This window comes from Equus quagga, chromosome 6, assembly GCF_021613505.1.
Source record: "Equus quagga isolate Etosha38 chromosome 6, UCLA_HA_Equagga_1.0, whole genome shotgun sequence".
Classification (NCBI taxonomy): Eukaryota; Metazoa; Chordata; class Mammalia; order Perissodactyla; family Equidae; genus Equus; species Equus quagga.
In genome coordinates this window covers 101,372,395-101,391,369 of record NC_060272.1, presented here as the reverse complement: position 1 = coordinate 101,391,369, position 18,975 = coordinate 101,372,395, and the positions used below count along the sequence as shown (strand labels likewise).

At 35.9% G+C, this 18,975-nt stretch overlaps 1 protein-coding gene across 5 annotated transcripts in view; it reads left to right on the top strand.

The window, feature by feature from the left end:
- The window catches only part of SMC5 (structural maintenance of chromosomes 5), an 84,066-nt gene extending 65,746 nt beyond the window's left edge, over positions 1-18,320 (top strand). The window contains exons 18-26 of one of the 5 annotated variants that reach the window (XR_006889047.1): positions 9,175-9,300; positions 11,691-11,735; positions 12,181-12,276; positions 12,738-12,842; positions 13,066-13,185; positions 14,436-14,615; positions 14,698-14,793; positions 15,648-15,776; positions 15,934-16,074. Coding sequence is in view for 4 of the 5 variants with exons in the window: in XM_046664125.1 (XP_046520081.1) it covers positions 9,175-9,300; positions 11,691-11,735; positions 12,181-12,276; positions 12,738-12,842; positions 13,066-13,185; positions 14,436-14,615; positions 14,698-14,793; positions 15,934-16,077 (912 nt within the window). In the remaining variant the exon portion in view is untranslated. The other 4 variants (XM_046664125.1, XM_046664128.1, XM_046664127.1 and 1 more) reach the window with 4 other exon arrangements.
- The last annotated feature ends 655 nt before the right edge of the window (positions 18,321-18,975 follow it).

The following is an 18,975-nucleotide window of genomic DNA, read 5'->3' as shown; positions in this document are numbered from 1 at the left end:
AAAAACATATTAGCCAGATAGAATGTGTGGGCATTATTCTGATCCTGATTTGAACAAAGCAACTTAAAAAAAAAAAATTCTAAGAAATGAAAATTTGAATACTAACTCAATATTTGATAGTATTAGAGTTTATTGATAATATTTTTAAGTTTGGTAATGAGACTATGATAAACAACTTTATGGCAATAAATTTGACGCTTTAGACATGGACAAATTCCTTTAAAGGTACAAACTGCCAAAGGTCACTGAATAAGAAATAGCTAACTAGAATAGCCCTATATTTACAAAAGAAATGAAATTTGTAGTTAAAAACCTCCCCTCAAAGAAAACTAGGCCCAGAGGCTTCACTGGTGAATTTTACCAAACATTTAAAGGAAGAATTAGTACCAGTTCCACTCAAAGTCTTCCAAAGGTGAAGAGGAGGGGAATGCTTCTTGACATGTTCTATGAGGCCATCATTACTGCATATCAAAACCAAACAAGGACAAGTAAGGAAACTACAGACCAATATCTCTCATGAACATAGGTGCAGAATTTCTTAATAGAATGTTAGCAAATTAAATCTAACAATATGTAAGAGAGTAATACATCCTAAGCAAGTGAGTTTATCCCAGAAATACGAGATTGATTTAACATTTGGAAATTTATCAGTGTAATTTGCCATGAGAACAACTAAAGAAAAACCAGATAATCATCTCAATATATATGGAAAAAACATTTGACAAAATCCAACATCCTTTTGTGATAAAAAACTGCATCTAGGAGTAGAGGGAAACTTCACCTGATAAAGGGCATCTGCCAAAAACTAACAGCTCATATCATATTCAATGGCAAAAGACTGAAAGCCTTACCCTACTGATTGGAAACAAGGAAAAGGCTCACTCTCACCTGTTCTATTCCACGTTGTACTGGAGCGTCTAGCTAGTGCAATAAGGCAAGAAAAAGAAAAAAAAGGCTTACAGATTGAAAAGGAAGAAGAAACTTACTATTTCAGACAAACGATCATTTCTGTAGATAATCTTAAGGAATCTACAAAAATGCTGCTGGAGCTATCAGTGAATTTAGCAAGGTTGCAGGAAGAAACAAGTTCAATATATAGGAATCAGTTGTGGCTCCATCTCTTAGCAATGAACAATTGGAAATTGACATTTAAAAATAATACTGTGGGGGCTGGCCCCGTGGCCGAGTGGTTAAGTTCACACGCTCCACTGCAGGCGGCCCAGTGTTTCGTTGGTTCGAATCCTGGGTGCGGACATGGCGCTGCTCATCAGTCCACGCTGAGGCAGCGTCCCACATGCCACAACTAGAAGGACCCACAATGAAGAACATACAACTATGTACTGGGGGGCTTTGGGGAGAAAAAGGAAAAAAAATTTTAAAAATCTTTAAAAAAAGTAATACTGTGTACAATAGCATCACACGTATGAAATACTTAGGGATATATTTATAAAATTTATACACTGAAAACTACAAACTTTACTGAAAAAAATTAAGGTAAGACATAAGTAAATGGAGAGATTGATTGTGTTCATGGAGCAGAGATTCAGGATTTGTTAAAATGTCAATTCTTCCCCAAATATATAGATTCAATAAAATTGCCAGCAGGGCTTTTAGCTTTTAGAAATTGCTGAGCTTATTCTAAAATGCAATGGAGTTAGAAGAACTTTGAAAAAGAGCAAATTGGATGACTCACACAACCTAATTTTAAGACATTATAAAGCTACAGTAACGAAGACACCATTGTATTGGTGTAAAATTAGATATATATGGATCAGCGGAACAGAATAGAGAATCCAAAAATAGACACACATATACAGTCATATTTTGGCAAAGATAAACAATTCAGTGCAATTCGAGGTAATTCAATGGAGAAAGAATAGTCTAACAAATAGTGCTGGGACAGTTGAATAGTCACATTTAAAAAATGAACCATAACCCTTATGTCATACTGTATACAAATGGGTCATAGACTAAATGTAAGAACTAAAGCTATGTAAAACTTCTTGAAGAAAACAAGAGAAGATCTTAGTGACCTTGGTTTGGGCAAAATAGAATGAATAGAACACAAAAAGTATGAACTGTAAGGAAAAGGAAATCTGAAGTTGTACTTCATCAGAATTATAAACTTCTACTTTTCAATAGACAGCTGTTAAGAAAAGGTAGGCTGCAAACTGGGAGAATACATTTGCAGAACATACACCTGACAGGGGACTTGGATCTAAATGACGGGCTATTACTGTGGGCCAAATCTAGCTTAAGGTCTGTTTATGTAACGTCCCTGCCAGCTAAGAATAATTTTTGCACTCTTAAAGGGTTAAAGAAGAGGAAGAAGAAGAGGAAGAATATGTGACAGACTGAATGTGGCCCTCAAAACCTAAAATTTTTATTACTGGCCTTGTGTAGAAAAAGTTTCCTGACCTTTGATGGATACTATAAAAAGAACTCTTACAACTGTCAATACAAAGAAAAAAAACCCAGTCAAAAAATGGGCAAAAGATTTAAAGAAAGTATACAGATAGCAGTTAAGCACGTGAAAAGTTGCCTAACCTTGTCATTCAGCAGGGAAATGTGAATTAAAACTACAGTGAGCTACCACCACACACCACTAGAATGAGTAAAATATTAAGACTGACCATACCAGAGTACTGGTGAGGGTGTGAAGCAACTGGAACTCGCATACATTACTGGTAGAGATTTAAGGTGAATAACCATGTTGGAAAACCATTTGAGGGATTTTTAAATGCTAAACATATACCTGCCATATGATCCAGCCATTTGTCTCCTAGTATATTTACCTAAGAGAAATGAAAGCATATGTCCGCAAAAGACTGGTATATGAATGTGTAGCATCTTTCTTTGTAATAGCTAAAAACTGGAAACAAATGTCTAGCAGCAAAATGGGTAAATAAATTATGGTATATCCATGCAATAGAATATTACTAAGCCATAAAAAGGAATGAATTGCTGATATACACAACATAATGTGGCTGTCAGTTACGCTGAGTGAAAGAGGCCAGACCAAAAAACTCTGTGATTCCATTTATATGAAATTCTACAAAATGCAGAATGCCTAGTGACAGAAATAAATCAGTAGTTGCCTGGGGGAGGGTACAGTGGGATGGATTACAGAGGGATACATAGCTATTGAAGGTGATAGATATGTTCATTATCTTGGTGGTGATAGTTTCACTGGTGTATATATTTGTGAAAATTTGTCAAGTTGTACACCTTAAATATGTGCTCTTTATTCATCAGTTACACTTCAAAGCTGAAAAAGTTTAAGAAAAAAGTTAGGATTTTGTCATTTGTTTCACTGAAGTCTTTTTTCCAATATTTCAAGTATGACATTTTAAACATACACAAGAGTAGAAAGAGTAACATAACATCCATTGTCCTCTATCCCTGTTTGACAAATGTAACACTTTGGCACATTTGTTGCAGATTTTAAAAACTTTTCCTGTATTCAAAGTCCCTTTGTGTACCCTTCCCCACCCTTTCTTCTACTTCCACACTCTACTACTCACTGGCAGTGGTCTGTACAGGATGCACTGTACGCTTAGCTTTTCAGAAACATACCTGTTGTGTAAGAGTGAACTGTAGTAGTATCTTTTTGTGGAAAGAGTCCTTAGAGGATAGGTTTTGGGAAATATAGGACTGCAGAGATGAATGGAAACGATTAAATCAGAGGAGAATAGCAGCTTCATTATTTTGAAGCAAGCTTCTTCAAACTCGGACTTCCTGGAAAAGCTTATGGCTAGAAGAATTGTGCTAGCAGATAAGCATCTTAGAGTATGCAAGCACAAATACACCTACCCGAAAGGAGCTGAAGGTCAGGTTGCTAGTATTGATTAGTTCATTTTGAGCAAAATCCAGAGGCTTGGAAGATGGAAAAGTTCCTTCCACATCCCCTCCCCACCAAAAAAAGGAGGGTAGCGGGGAGGAAGGCAGCAGGAGTAGCTGTAGTCATTCTGAAAATGTAGAAGGGATCCAGCAAAAAGAAACCGAAGATAGTACCCAAACTGGAGGGGAAGGGGGATGCTGGATGTGGAACTATCTGCCAGAGGAGAGCCTCATCAGTGTTTATTTCATGGGACAGTAGGGGGAGTCATCTGCTCATCATGTGTTCTGTTGGTAAGTACTGAGCCCATCAGTACAGGAAATGGTCTTACAGAAGAGATTTCATGCACACATTGACCCATCCTGCAGATACTCTGTGGAGCTCTAAGTCTACTCACATAATACGGTATTTGATCCTGGTGCCTGAAGTTTTATTTTTGAATTGTGTTAATGAGAACTTAAGAAAATTATGGGTTTGTGTCATGTTTACGGAAGTATGAAATCATGATGGCTTTGGAGTAAGCACTCTCCCAAACTTTAGCCCACTGTTGACGTAATGAGAGATGCTCTTCCGACAGCCTTAGTTCACATAGATGTACTAAGATAGGTGCAAACCAACTGGGCATTCTCTCACCCATTTTGTTGGTAATACCAGAAATATTAGTATTTTGAGTTGAGCTGACTACTCTAGATAGTAGAAAAGTTCTTGGGAGTAGGTTTTGTTTTCAATCTTTGAGTCACTAATTAATTTTTTACAAAGGCAGCCACATTATACTGACCAGAGAAATAATCTCTGGTTAGCTACTTGTCGCTCTAGATTTTGTTACCTGGAAATAATACCCGCTCAGTTCTCAGCCTGTTACCACACGTGCACGCACACGCGCATGCTCACACATGCACACACCTCCCTTGACAGGTTTTTCCATACTAGTCTAGATGCTACCCCTAACTTTATTTTGCATTTCCTTAGCAGTATTTTGCACCCTTCCATTTCCCTTTTTCATGTTGATCTGAAAGTTATTAAGTGCTTTTTATTTATAATTGCTTTACGGAACCCTTTGTAATGTTCTTTTGTCTCTTGCACTGTGTACTTTATGTGTGTGTTGCTGACTGCCCACAGTCACTAACCACACAGTCTAAGTAATCAGGAATGGCGAGTGGAAGAATATAGAGTAGAGGAGATGTATGGTAGTTCACTTTCTCTTTTATTTGCTCTCTTCTCATGTTTGTGGTCATTTACTCATACTTGCTCTGATCTATTCTTCTTGCTATCCTACTTCATTTGAAACAAGGAGAAATCATGTGTGTGTGTGTGTGCTTGTCCCTTTGAACACAGGGCAAGTCTACCACTTCTGGTTTTGTCCTTTGCTCTGATGGTGAAAACAAGTTCACAAAAGAAGATTGACACAAAATTTCATGGGATTGTATCCATGAGGGAACTCAGGGATAGCTAACCACTGTGGAGTTTGATAGTTCCTTAAGTTGTTGGAAGGCAGAGAGGGCAACAGGGTTCCAGACCTACACCACATCCCCAGAGAAAGGCAAATGGTTGTGAGCCTATTTGGTAATTATATCACTACCTTCTGGAATACTTTTAGGACAAGTTAGACAGCTGTAACTGCATGTGAATCCAGATGTGGAGGTATACCTGTTACTTGGTTTTTGACCTTGGGCAGGTATCCTAACCACTCCAAGCCTGTTGTCATCTTCGGTCATGGGTATTTTGATATCCCTAACTTTCAGGGATCTTGTGATAGTAAATTTAATAATATACTTATCAAGATCCTTAGTAGTGTCCTGCCTAGATGAAGCCAATGTTTCCTTAAAAAGTATATATTGGGGGCCAGCCCAGTGACGTAGTGGTAAGTTCACATGCTCCACTTTGGTGGCCCAGGATTCATGGGTTCAGATCCCGGGCATGGACCTACACACCACTCATCAAGCCATGCTGTGGCAGTATCCCACATACAAAATAGAGGAAGATTGGCACAGGTATTAGCTCAGGGACAGTCTTCTTCACAACCACACAAAAAGGATTTACATCAGGATTTACATCAGGATTAGTATTAATTATAAGAATAGGAAATTGTTAAATTTGTTTGTCCTAGTACTAAATTTAGAAATTCTGTGCTTTCATTTAACGTTCTCTGCATACCTGCTTACCACTCCTACAAAAAAGAACTGAGTTTCAGAGTTTTTTTTTTTTTCTTAAATGAGATATATATATTGTGAGGGGGAAAATTGTTTAGCAAGTAAATAGTATTATTGCCATTACTTCATTGTTTACTGTTAGATTGAAACAGGACTTTGTAATCTTGTATATTAAAATGTCAGTTAAGACCACTGGTTTCTAAATTTCAAATTTGACTTTAAAATTTCAAGTTAACATTTTTACAAAAGGATCATTAAATACTTTTCATGTTTCTAAAATATGTGTTCAGTCTGATGTGTACTAAAACTTATAATTAACATTTGAATTTGAAATCAGTTACGTTGGAATGAAATTTAGGAAAATTGAGGAAGAAGTGTTTTAATTGACAGCTGGTGTTTTAGTGAAAGTTCACGCTACCTAGAGCTTAGTTTAATTCCTTTCATACAGAAAATGGTTTTCATTTTGTTTGACTCTTATTTTAATAAATTGTTAAATAGAATACTGTGTTAGATAATTTTGTGTGCAATATGCTATTTAATAAATTATGTGGACAGTTCTGATTTGTTCCACTAGAGGGCTCTCTTAGAGAAGCTTTTCCTTGTTTAATGTCAAGATATTTCTGTACACCTTTAATGGCAATGGAACTTTCTCAAAGAGGATTTTAGAGAAAAGATACTACTTAGTAATTTCTTTCAGAATATATCCCTACACCGTAATCTTTTCTGAGATGTTTGTGGGGGATGTTTTGTAAATTGGCCTTCTTCTCTCCTTATGTCTTAAACAGATGAAATGTTTCTATTGTCTATTAACTGTTAAAGGCTAGACTCTAAGCAGAAATGTAAATAAAGCCTTTTTTCACTAGCCTGACTTTACCATATTACCTTATATATTATATATTCTCTTTCTTTCCACGCCCCCCACCACCAAAAAACAAAGCCTCAGCAAGAATTGTGGTTTCGGGGCAGTGGGCGGGGGCAGCAGGTGCTATGTGAAGAGGTATGTCACAGACATATGTATAGAAAGAACATTTTCTCTGATAAAGATTGTGTTAGACATGACACCAAGCAGAAGGGACTGTTGGATGAGGTTTTATCCTCCTAGGCCCAGAGCTCCAAATAGTCGACTCAATATTTGTTGAGTTGATACTCAGCAAGTGTTGGAATACTTCATTTTGGTGAGGTCCAGAGGAGTAGGAAGCAGGAATAGAAGGCTTAGGAGTGTTAGTTTCTATCCAGCTGTCCCTTGTTTTACATTTGCCTCAGTACGGTGGGCCCTGGGGAGCATAGTAGGGGTGACTGAATCTTTAACATTTTCTTTTATTTCTCTCGGGATGTAGGGACTGAGGAATTCCTTCAAGAAAACCGTAGTACTAAGTGATAAGCATAAAGGCTTGCTTGTATTTTAAGTTCAGTCTAATGCATTATCCTTTTACTTTTTATAACTACTGTCTTAGTTTAGTTTCTTTGCCATCAAATTTGTATCATAAAAATCACCTGAGGACCTTGTTAATAATACAGATATCCAGGCCTCAGCCCAGAGATCTTAAACAAATAGATGTGGCATGTGACTGTCCATCAGTACTGCTTTAAGACTCTACACCACCACCCTCTGCAACCACGTGGTTTTTTGTGTAGACTGAAGTTTGAGGTTTAGTGGAAAGAGCAAGATAGACATGTTTTCTTTCTCAGGAAACTGTTCACCTGATAGTTCCATTACCTTGAGCAAATTTCTTAATATCTCTGAGCCACACCTGAAAAAGGAGATAATACATTTCTTTAGGATCATAATGAGGATTAGATTAATTAACATATAGGATAGGATTATAACAGTGCCTGGCCCACTGAAGGTATTCCACGATGCCCTCCTCATCACACATGAAACTTTTGCCATCTGGCTCTTGCCCACCTTGCCACTCAGATCTTTCATATCCCTCCCTCTCCTCCTACCATGTTAGTTTTCTTGTTCCCTATTTAAGTGGGTCTCTGAGGCTTCCATGCCCTTACAGTTGTGATCACCTATCCTGGGAATGCCTTCTACTGCTTCGTCTTTAGTAATTTCTTACTCGTCCTTTAAGACTGTTCGCTTGTCCTAGCTTCTGTGGCTACTCTGACCTTCCTGCATCCCCTGCCCGCACCACACACGTAGCTTCTTTGCTTTCCTCTGTCCAGCCCTCACGCACTTAGAGGCAGCATGCTGTAATGAAAAGTGCGTGAGTTCTATAAGCAGGCCTGGGATGTGAATACTGACAGCCTCCAACTAAATGTATGAGCTTGGACAAGTTGCTTTAATTCCTCTAAGCTGGGTTTTTTCAATGTGCAAAATGGGGTAATATTACTGTACAGTGTTGTGAGAAATAGGGAATAATGTGTGTGAAGCACCTAGCACATAAGCTTTCAGTCAGTAGTAGCTGTTAATTTTATGATAATGATTTTATGTATTTTTCTCCCTATTCACCTTTGCTCAATGCATAATAAAATACTGACATTTAGGGGCCGGCCTGGTGGCGCAGCGGTTAAGTTCGCACATTCCGCTTCTCGGCAGCCTGGGGTTCACTAGTTCGGATCCCGGGTGCGGACATGGCACCACTTGGCACACCATGCTGTGGTAGGCGTCCCACATATAAAGTAGAGGAAGGTGGGCACGGATGTTAGCTCAGGGCCAGGCTTTCTCAGGGGAAAAAAAAAAAGAGGAGGACTGGCAGTAGTTAGCTCAGGGCTAATCTTCCTCAAAAAAAAATACTGACTTTTAATAGGTTCTCAGTAATTATTTGGTGAAAGAATGAATGGGTCTATGCATAAATGATAACTAAATGATAGTTTGGAAAACTGTCAAACACTATTTAAAGGTTCTGTTTATATTTGAGTGCTGAGTTTTGTGATATAAAGCCTGCATACTACGTATTTCAAATAGAGTATAGGTACAGAAAAAGGCAATTAAATTTAAACTTCAGAGTTTTATAGACTACAGAAATGCCATAGTATTAATGTGCAGATATAGTTTGAAGTTTAAGTTCAAATTTAGGCTTCACAGTAAAGAGCAGTCGTGATTTGAAACATGGTTTTCAGATGATTTGCTTATCACAATCGAATTCAATAATTTATTTGATATAATGTAGTTTAATAAAATAGCTCTCTGATTTAACAGTAATGTACAGATTTTCAAAATATTTCTTTTTTTTTTAACAGCAACATTTCATTGAGTTGGATGAAAACAGACAGAGATTATTGCAGAAATGCAAAGAACTTATGAAGAGAGCTAGGCAAGTATGCAACCTGGGTGCAGAGCAGACTGTTCCTCAAGAATATCAGACAGTAAGTATAAAAAGTATATAATGCTGCAAGTTAACGTATTTAACACATATTTAATTTAAGCTTAAAGTGTATTAGACATTGTAATGGACCATGAAAAACATCATAATTCCATAAAACATGAGATTTTTTTTCCCATTTTTAAACTGAGCATGTATGTAAAGTAATTTTGCTTAATGGATTTTCTCTACTATACTCAAACTTGGGCACCAATTAGTCTTGGCTCAATACTAAAGTTATTAAAACATGAGTATCATCTTGCAAAATCATTAGTATCATAACATTCGTTCTTCCAATAACAGGCTTTTTTCTCCAAGCTACTTTTAAGGGATAAGGTCAAGAGATGGGGTATAGTTTTTCGTGGAAATATAGTACCAGTAATTCGTATATAAGAAACAGTAAATAGAGGTGATAGTTGAAAAACAAAGGCAAAGTGAAAATGTTTTCCTAGAAATTAGGGTGTTTATTTAGGGAGCTGAATCTTTCAGGCTAACATCTATTGGTAAGGAAAAGAGAAAAGGGCCTTCTCTTTTTTCCATTATATTTTATCTGCTGACATATTCACTTAGTAAAATGAGGAGATGCTCCCCTTTGTCCAAGTTCCACCATTAATTATATAGCTCTATGACCCTCAGCTTTATCTGACAAGTAGGGATAATACCTTGCCTAACATACCTTAATGTCAAAGTAAAATAAGAGAATGAATTTTTAAATAGCTGGTATTTGTATGGCTTTTTTATCTTAATTTCAAATGTTATGTCAATAGATAATGAAATGTCTACTGAAGATATAAGTGAAACTGGGGGGAAAAACTAATTTGGATTATAATTTTCAAATCCCCAAGGATTTTACTGTATGACATCAAACACAGAAACCACAGAGAATAGATCTCTTTGGGTACATAGTAGGAATTTAGGAGATATTTGTAAGATACGTTGAGGAGCTTTTGTTTCTAAAAATATGCTGGAACTTCTCCAAAATACCTTGTGTCATCATGAAATAAGTAAACATTAGTACAGTGTCTATCCTTGATAAGTCGTACTGTTTTTGAAAGGAACAAAGTTAGAAGATAATTCATATATTCCTTAAAAATGTATTGATTACCTGCTATATATCAGGCACTGAACAAGACAGATATATTTCCTTCTCTACCAAAATTTATATTCTAGTCTGGAGAGTTGGACAGACAAAAAAACAAATGAAAAAGTAAGTAGGTAATGTTGGATAGGAGGAGGTGCTAAGAAGAAAAATAAAACAAGGTAAGAGAACAGAGTGTCAGGGAAGGCTCCTTTGAGGAGATGCTATTTTAGATGAGCCCTGAATGAAGAGGAGAAATCAGTCAAGTGAAGATTTGAGGGAAAAGTATTCCAGGTAGAGAAAACAGCTCATATAAAGCCACTGAGGCAGATTATGTGACGTATTTCAGAATAGAACGAATCTCAGTGGGGCTAAAAACTTATAATCCAAGCAGAAAGGCAGACAGAAGTCAGATCCTGCCGGGCCTTATAGACTGTAGAAGGAATTTGGGTTGTATTTTGAGGTGGAGTCCCCTGGAGGGTTTTAAGCAGAGGAGTGGTGTGACTGACTCCAGCTTGTAGAAGAGCACCCTGACTGCCCTGTGGAGAATAAAGGGGGGATGCGGGGATGGAAGCCAAGGAGACTATTGAGAAGATCATTGCTTTGGACCAGGCAAGAGGTGATAGTGGCATGGATTAGGGTGGAAGCACTGGAGAGAGAGAAGTGTAAAGATTTGAGGTTATCTTTTAATGACCGAGCCAGCAGGACTTGCTAATGGATTTGAGGTGAAGGGTAAGACAACCTCTAAATTTTGCCATTTACTGAGATGGAGAAGATTGAAGGAGAAATAGGTTTGCTCAAATTGGTGAGGAAGGTGGGTGAAATGCAGATTTCTGTTTCACCAGCTTAGGTTTGAGCTGCCTGTTAGAAAGGCAAGTAAGTGTTGGGCACATGAGTTCAAAGCTCAGTGGACAAGTCAGATTCAGCAAAATATTCTTAAATATCTGAAGGTCTGTAGAAGTTGGACTGCTTTCTAAAAGGTTAAAGAAAAAGACATAAGATTAAGATATTAGATTAATGTAACGTGTCAGGTTCTTTTTCCGAGTTTCAAGACTCGTTTTGTACCTTGTAGTATATGAACTTTGCAGGTTATGCTGGCAAGACAATGTACTCCTTGCCTCCCCTCCTAGGAAAGTATCTGTTCTAATTTGTCTCTGTGGCATGGACTCAGAACATAGTACTGTGGTGAAATTCTACTGTCAAAGTAATTGGATTCTTAGGATGCTTTTGTAGTTCTTCATAAGTACAGTATAAAGTTCTAACTTCTTGCTCTCTTTCAATGCCCCACATATTCTGGACCCATTCTACCAATTCAGCAAGTACCCACCATTCCAAATGGACACAACTCCTCACCCCCCATGGTATGCAGTGCTCATTCTTTTTTCCAAGCTCCTGTCTCCCCTCTGCTCTGCTGTTCTCTAGCCATTTGCTTTAAGGTCCAGAAATGAATTCTAGGCTTCTGAATTCTCTTAACTCTCTTGTAGCTCCTGTAGCATGAACTGATACTTCCTTTCTCTAAATTTCATAGCCTATATATGTCCTGCTTGTTTTAATACCCCCCATCAATACACTGCCTTAAGGTGTTATCCAGTGTTATTAAGTGTGTACATTTTGTTTTCTTTTAGAGTAAAGCGTAAGCTTTTTGAAGGCAAAAAACCCTGTTTATAATTCCTTTGATTCCTTGTTGTGTGCTAGCATGCTGTTGAACACATAGCATACTTAGCATAATATTTTTCTTTTAACTATTTGAATTGAACTGTTTTCACTGTACTATCTATATTGATGGACAATTTTTTTCTTCTCTAGGCTTTCCAAGATCTTCCAAACACATTGGATGAAATTGATGCTTTATTAACTGAAGAAAGATCAAGAGCTTCTTGCTTCACAGGACTGAACCCTACAGTATGCTTCTTTGCCTCTTGCTCACTGCAACTGCCACCCTCCGCGCGCGCGCACACATACGCGCACACACACACGCACACACACACACACACTTCCCTCCAGGACTTGCCTCCCACTCTGTACTAGAGCTCCTGGTAATAATAAGCTAGACAGCAGGAACAATGTGCTTTAAATGCCAGATTCTGAATCTATTAGAATTTTAAATAGATTTCCTAAGGAACACAGTGTTCTGTGCCTTTTCTTTATAAAAAGAATAGTTGGGCTAACCTGAAATACTGCACTGTCTGTTTTTTCAAGGCTAAAAAATGGCATTTTTCTATATGTTATAAGAACATAAATTGATTGCATACAAACAATGCAACACAATTGGCATTTTCAGTTAATGTTTCAATTTATGAAAAACTTCCTGTAATTTTATCCTTTGGTAGGTTTATCTTAAAGAAATATTTTTTTCCTGCCAGGTTGTTGAGGAATACACAAAAAGAGAAGAAGAAATAGAGCAATTAACTGAGGAACTAAAGATAAAGAAAGTTGAACTGGATCAATATAGGGAAAGCATTTCACAGGTAATTGTTTAATCTTTACCTTTTCTTTTTGTTGTTTGCTTACCATTAATCATATGGGAACGTAGAATAACGCAAAATAAAATGATAGGCTTCTAAGAAAAAATACAATATATGTTCTCCTGCCTAGATTGATATTGATATTAAATTTGTTTATGTAAAGGTTTGTATCACAATGTAATAATACTTCTTTTAAATCATGTTTTTATATTGCCTTTATTTGCAGGTAAAAGAAAGGTGGCTTAATCCTTTAAAAGAGTTGGTAGAAAAAATTAATGAGAAATTCAGCAATTTTTTTAGTTCCATGCAGTGTGCTGGTGAAGTTGATCTCCATACGGAAAACGAGGTAAAACTGCATTTGAAATGTTTCCTGGCAAGCTGAAAGTACATGTAAATTGTTTATTTGCTGTAAAGTCATGTCTGTGAAAATTTTGTTTACTAAAAAATTGTTCAAAGGAAGGAGACCACCTATGGGATTCCATCAGGGTGACCTTTTTTGTGTGTGTGCTATTTGAGATTAGTGCTATTTGAGATTAGTGACTAATACCTTACTAACTCTTTTTATAGCCATTTTAAGTAATGGTTATTCAGCTGTGATGAGCAAATGCATTGCTTTATAAATGCCTCTATCCCAGTTAGAAGAGTCATAAACAAATTGGCAAACATAACTGAAATATACCAGTGGTTTCCTTTTGATAAAGAATTTAAAAGTTCACAAGAATGGAAATTTGCTACTAATTTCTTGAGCTATAAGTTCATGCATTTCAGTTGTGGGTAAAATAAAATTTCCATTAAGAAATGTGTAAAGAGATGAACTGGAATTTGCTTTAAAATAATTGGGAAAGAGGAGTGGGTGGAGTTATAGATGATACAAGATTGGTCATGTATTGATCAGAGTTGACTAGTTGGTGATGCATTGAGCTTATTTTAGTGTTCTAATTTTGCGTATGTTGAAATTTTTCCCAAGTTTTTTAAGTAAGAAAGAAATGAAGATAATAAAAAATCCTTTTCCTTCACAGCTTAACAATTTTTAACTTTTACATTTTAAATTGTATACAATTTTTCCTGTATGTTACTTAGATAAATATGAAGCAAGGTAGCACCTTTTCCTCCCCTTAGGAACTTTGTCCCATCCCTCCTTCATCTGCTTAGTGTGAGGCATAAGGATAGCAAACATCATTGCATTGTTAAGTTCTTGTAAGATATCAGATCCTGCCACAGTAATTGTTGCCTACGCAGTCCTTGAGCTTGTTAGAATTGAGACGTATTGTAGTAACAAACATAATTTATAATATACTTTCTTTGTGCCAGGCACTGTGCAAGCACTTCTAAGTTTTTTATCTTGTTTAATCCTCACAACCATTCTATAAAGTTGGTACTTTTGTCGACCCTGTTTCACAAATAAAGAAACTGAAACAAAGTATTAAAGAACAGTTCCTGCTTTAAGGGTCTCCAAGGATCTGTTTAGATAAAACTAATATCAGTAAATTTTAAGTTCTTTATTCTTATAAATGATTTATTCAATCTATTTTCAAATAATAATATCAAATTACCAGAGAAAACTCACCTTTCATCATCTTTTTAAATGTTTTATAGGAAGACTATGATAAATATGGAATTCGAATTAGAGTCAAATTTCGCAGTAGTACTCAACTGCATGAACTAACTCCTCATCATCAAAGTGGAGGTGAAAGAAGTGTTTCTACTATGCTATACTTGATGGCACTTCAAGAGCTTAATAGATGTCCATTCAGAGTGGTTGATGAAATCAATCAGGTATAGTGCCTATTCTTTTACTTGGATTTTATTGTATCTTGTAATAGATTTAAATGTAATCATTATTATTGTCATTGTTTAGGGAATGGACCCGATCAATGAACGAAGAGTATTCGAAATGGTTGTAAATACTGCTTGTAAAGAAAACACATCTCAGTACTTCTTTATTACGCCAAAGGTAGGTAATAAGTAACCTAAAAGTGCTCATGTATTCAGAAGTTCCCTGTGACTTAATCGTATAGCAGATTTTGACCCAATATGTAAATGTGAGCAGGAACACTCCCAAAAAAGAAACTAAAAAGATTACAGTAATATTTATATTACTAAAGGGGACAAGTTCCAGTGACATACTTAATCAGAAACCTCATTATCAGAGGAAGAAACGTAGGAGGCATAGCATTATGTTCTAGAACCAAGATTTCCTCCCTGCTTTTGGCACATATTTCTCCTCTAGAGAAGTTCCTCTTGTAGCACTCAAAGAGGACAGGAGAATACAAACCCTGGAACTCTGGCTGTCCTCATTTCCCCAGAAAGGCCTGTCTCAGCATACTCTGCCTTTCTTTCTTCACTAGTACCACTGCCCTGGTCCAGGAAACATCATAAGTATCCCAGCGTCGTCTGTTCACAGATTAACTTTATGGAGAATTTTCCATAAGCTAGAACCATTGCAATGGGAAATTTCCTTTTGTTGCATCTTGTGCTGTGGGTAAATTATAAAACTGATTACTCAAAGATGTATTTCACTAATGTAATCAGTTTAAGAAGAAAAAAATCTTAAGTATTTATGAAAAATTTCATTGGAGAACCCATCTTAAATTCAAGTTTTTACTGAACAGTATAATCTGTCTTCTTTTTCTAGCAGATGCTCTATGGAATAGCCAAATCTGTTAATACCCTATTGTTTACCTAACACCTCGGCTTATAAACCAGACCCCCCATTACACACTTTCAGGCTACCAATCTATTACAGTGCCTGACCACAGAAGCTGCTTGAAGTGTTTGTGGATAAATGAGTGAAAGTATCTGTCCTAGGAAAATTCTGGAGGACACTCTTCTCCAGGGTCGACCTAAGAAGTTGTATGATCCCATTTGGCCTGTGAATGTAGAGCTCTCCCAAGGCATGTTGATTACTTAGGCCAGGCTTCAGGTGTGCTAATTCAGGTAAGGATCACAGTCTGGCAGGGTATACGTTGAGAACTTCATAAGAGTCTCATTAATATTATAAATAAAATAATATATTTGACTTACACATGTAAGGTTGGAAAATTATGCTTCTTAATGTAAAGCATTATATGACAGTTTGCTTTAACACTTACAGCTCCTGCAAAACCTTCCTTATTCTGAGAAGATGACGGTATTGTTCGTCTACAATGGCCCTCATATGCTGGAACCAAATAGATGGAATTTAAAGGCTTTCCAAAGGCGGCGGCGCCGAATTACATTCACTCAACCTTCTCAATAAAAGTAAAGGGCGAGAACTTTGGTATTTTTCTGTTAAATCCTGTTTATAAGTACAGCTCAACTGAATAAAAGGAGATTCAATAAGACTAAAAGATCGGTTATTTTTGAAAATCTGCTGTTAGGTATAAATGGGCTGATGAATGGAGATCATAATAACTTCTTTCTGTGGAATCGTCTGGTAGTAAAAGTTAAATCATCTTCAAGCGTTGTTGAACTTGAGTCCTTTTAGCGCTCTGACGGTGAGTCATTGGTTCCCACGTTAGAAGGTGTTCACTATTTCAAATCAAGGTACCGTGGAAGGGTTCTCAATCACAAGAAGTTTAGGTGACATAGTAACCCTGAGCTTGAATCACAGAGTAACTTTAATTACTTTTAGAGTCTAAAGATGACTGGACAGCTTGTCATAGTTTTCTCCTAGTGTTACATTTAATTTTTAAAAATTGATATGGAAATGTCTGGTCTAATGTATCGTAATAATTTATGACAAATATATTCATTTCTTCCTATTAAAAACGATTACCTTATCCCCACTAGGAAATGGAATTTTATGGGCATTCAAGAAATCTTATGGAACTTGATAATATAATTGCATTGGTATCTCAAAGGGAAAAAAAGTACTGAGGTTCAAAACTGGTAGCAGGACTTCTTTGAATGCCACAAGGTGGCCACTAAATGATGCAAAATGCAACCAAAAGATTGACAGAGAATAAAATCAAGTGACAAGGGTTTTTAAAGAATAACCCTGTAAACTGTATGGGACTTTTTTTTTAATTTAAAGTCAATTGTATTTTACATCTTAAATTTCTAAAAGCATTTTTATAATTATTTTTAGTAAGATTTTTCTTAAGATTTCATATGCTGGTTTCTACGATTTATATTTGAAATTTCTCAGTGTTAATGTAAAGAGTGAGGGAAAGCATTGATTTGTTTAAAACCATAATGTTTCTAGAACCTAACCGTATAGATCCTTTCTTACAGTGTTGATCCTATCCCATTATCTTAGAAAATCTAGTTTTAACTGTTTTCTTTTAGCATGAAAGAATTAGATGAGAAAATCATTTGTTTGTCTCTGAGATATACTAATTAACAGTGCCAAAACAAATTCTGTTCTTTTAAAAAACAAATCTTGTAAGATAATGGACTAGTCCATGAATAGTGGATTGGATCTGTGCCGGTAAAGACAAAGTTATTTTTTGACTTGGTAGCTTGAATAAATTGAAGAATTGCATTCAGTTTGGGTTTTGTATATTCTTAAATAGCCACTGAAATTTAGATTCTTATTAGGTCAAAAAATAATGAACCATAAGTTTATCGCCTCTCACTTGGACATTTTCTCTTTAAAAGGGTATTTTTTTCCTTGATAAAAATTTTAAAATAAAGAGCCTTCTCCTCTTAAACTGAGTCTAATGCCTGTACCATGAAAATATTTTAAAATAATTTTACCAGTGTGAACAACTCATGTAAACATTGAAAAACTTGGTAACATTAGTAAATGGTGGTGGTTACCAAATGTTTTTGTTGTTTAATACTTTAAAACGTTTTCCACCAAAATACCTTTACTAATATGTGTTTGGTGTAGTTTGTTTATTGTCTTGGTTTGTGCCAGTCGTCCTCTTTCTGCAAAATGAATATCAATGTGAAAAAGAAGCTTGAAGATTAGGTGTGTTTGAAAATAGAATGGTCAGTTGCATTTCAGTTTACATATGCCAACAATTATTCCATACCTTGTGTATAAACATTTTTATTTCTCTACTGGACAAAATTAGTATTTGATTTTACATTGAATTTTGAGCTGTGAAGGATAAATTATGTATCATTTTACATAGTAATAAAAGTCTATCACATTGTAGTCTCAGCCACTTAAAACTTTATATATTTTCTGCAAAAGTTGATTTTTAATTACATACAAATTGTAAAAACTTCAAGTAAAAGTCTGATTTGATGAGTGAAATATTTGAAACCTTAAAGTGACAAGCAAGTATTTTTAATGACGAAATCTTCATTGATTTGCCTAAGGAGAAAATCTCTATTAAAGGGTTTTTAATATTCAGAGTAAAAGAAAAGACTTCTTGCTGCTTTCTACTTGTCTTTTGGACATGTGCTTATTTTCTTTGAAGTCTGAATCTTTATTACGTGAAAAATGTAATTTTGTCCTGCTATTGTGTGTCTTCGTGTGTGTGTAACTGAAAAAACTCTTTGTGGGAAATGCTACTTTGTTGGTAATAAATGCATATTTTCATATTCTTTTACTGTGTGTTATTGTAAATGAGAACTGTTTTTATACTTTGAACCTTTTTAAGAGTCATTTTGGTTTTCAGATTTACTGAAAAACAAGTCTCTTGAGTGCCTCCATTTACAGAAACAGTGTTTGCCAGTCTGTCTGTGTTCCAAAGAATAGAAAATTTAGTCCTTTGTCTGCCCACAGGGAAATTACAGTCTAATAGAAGCAATAAACACATGAAAGAAAGGTTTAAACCATCTAAAGAAGCCAAATTACAAGGCAAGTATAAATATTTTTAGGTTGAAACCCTAGATTGCTAAAAAAAACATTCCCAATAGCAAATTTTGTCTTATTTCTTACATTAAACTGCTATCTAAAGTAACTTTTTAAAATGTATTTTTGAGTTAGGCAGACTTTATCGTTTACTTGCAGACAAGTTGCTTCACTCCGTTTCCTCTTTGGAGAAATGAGGTTGATGCCTAATTCACAGAGTCGCTGGGAGGATCAGGTGAGGTCAGGGGCCTAGTAGGGCTCCAGCTTCACTGTAGGCACTTTATAAATGTTTTCTTCTATTTTCTTTTCCTCCAGCTTTATTGAGATCTTATATTTTAAATCCTGAAAAATGTAATATACTATGTATTTTATACATCAAGGCCTGAGAATTCTCTTCTAAGTAAA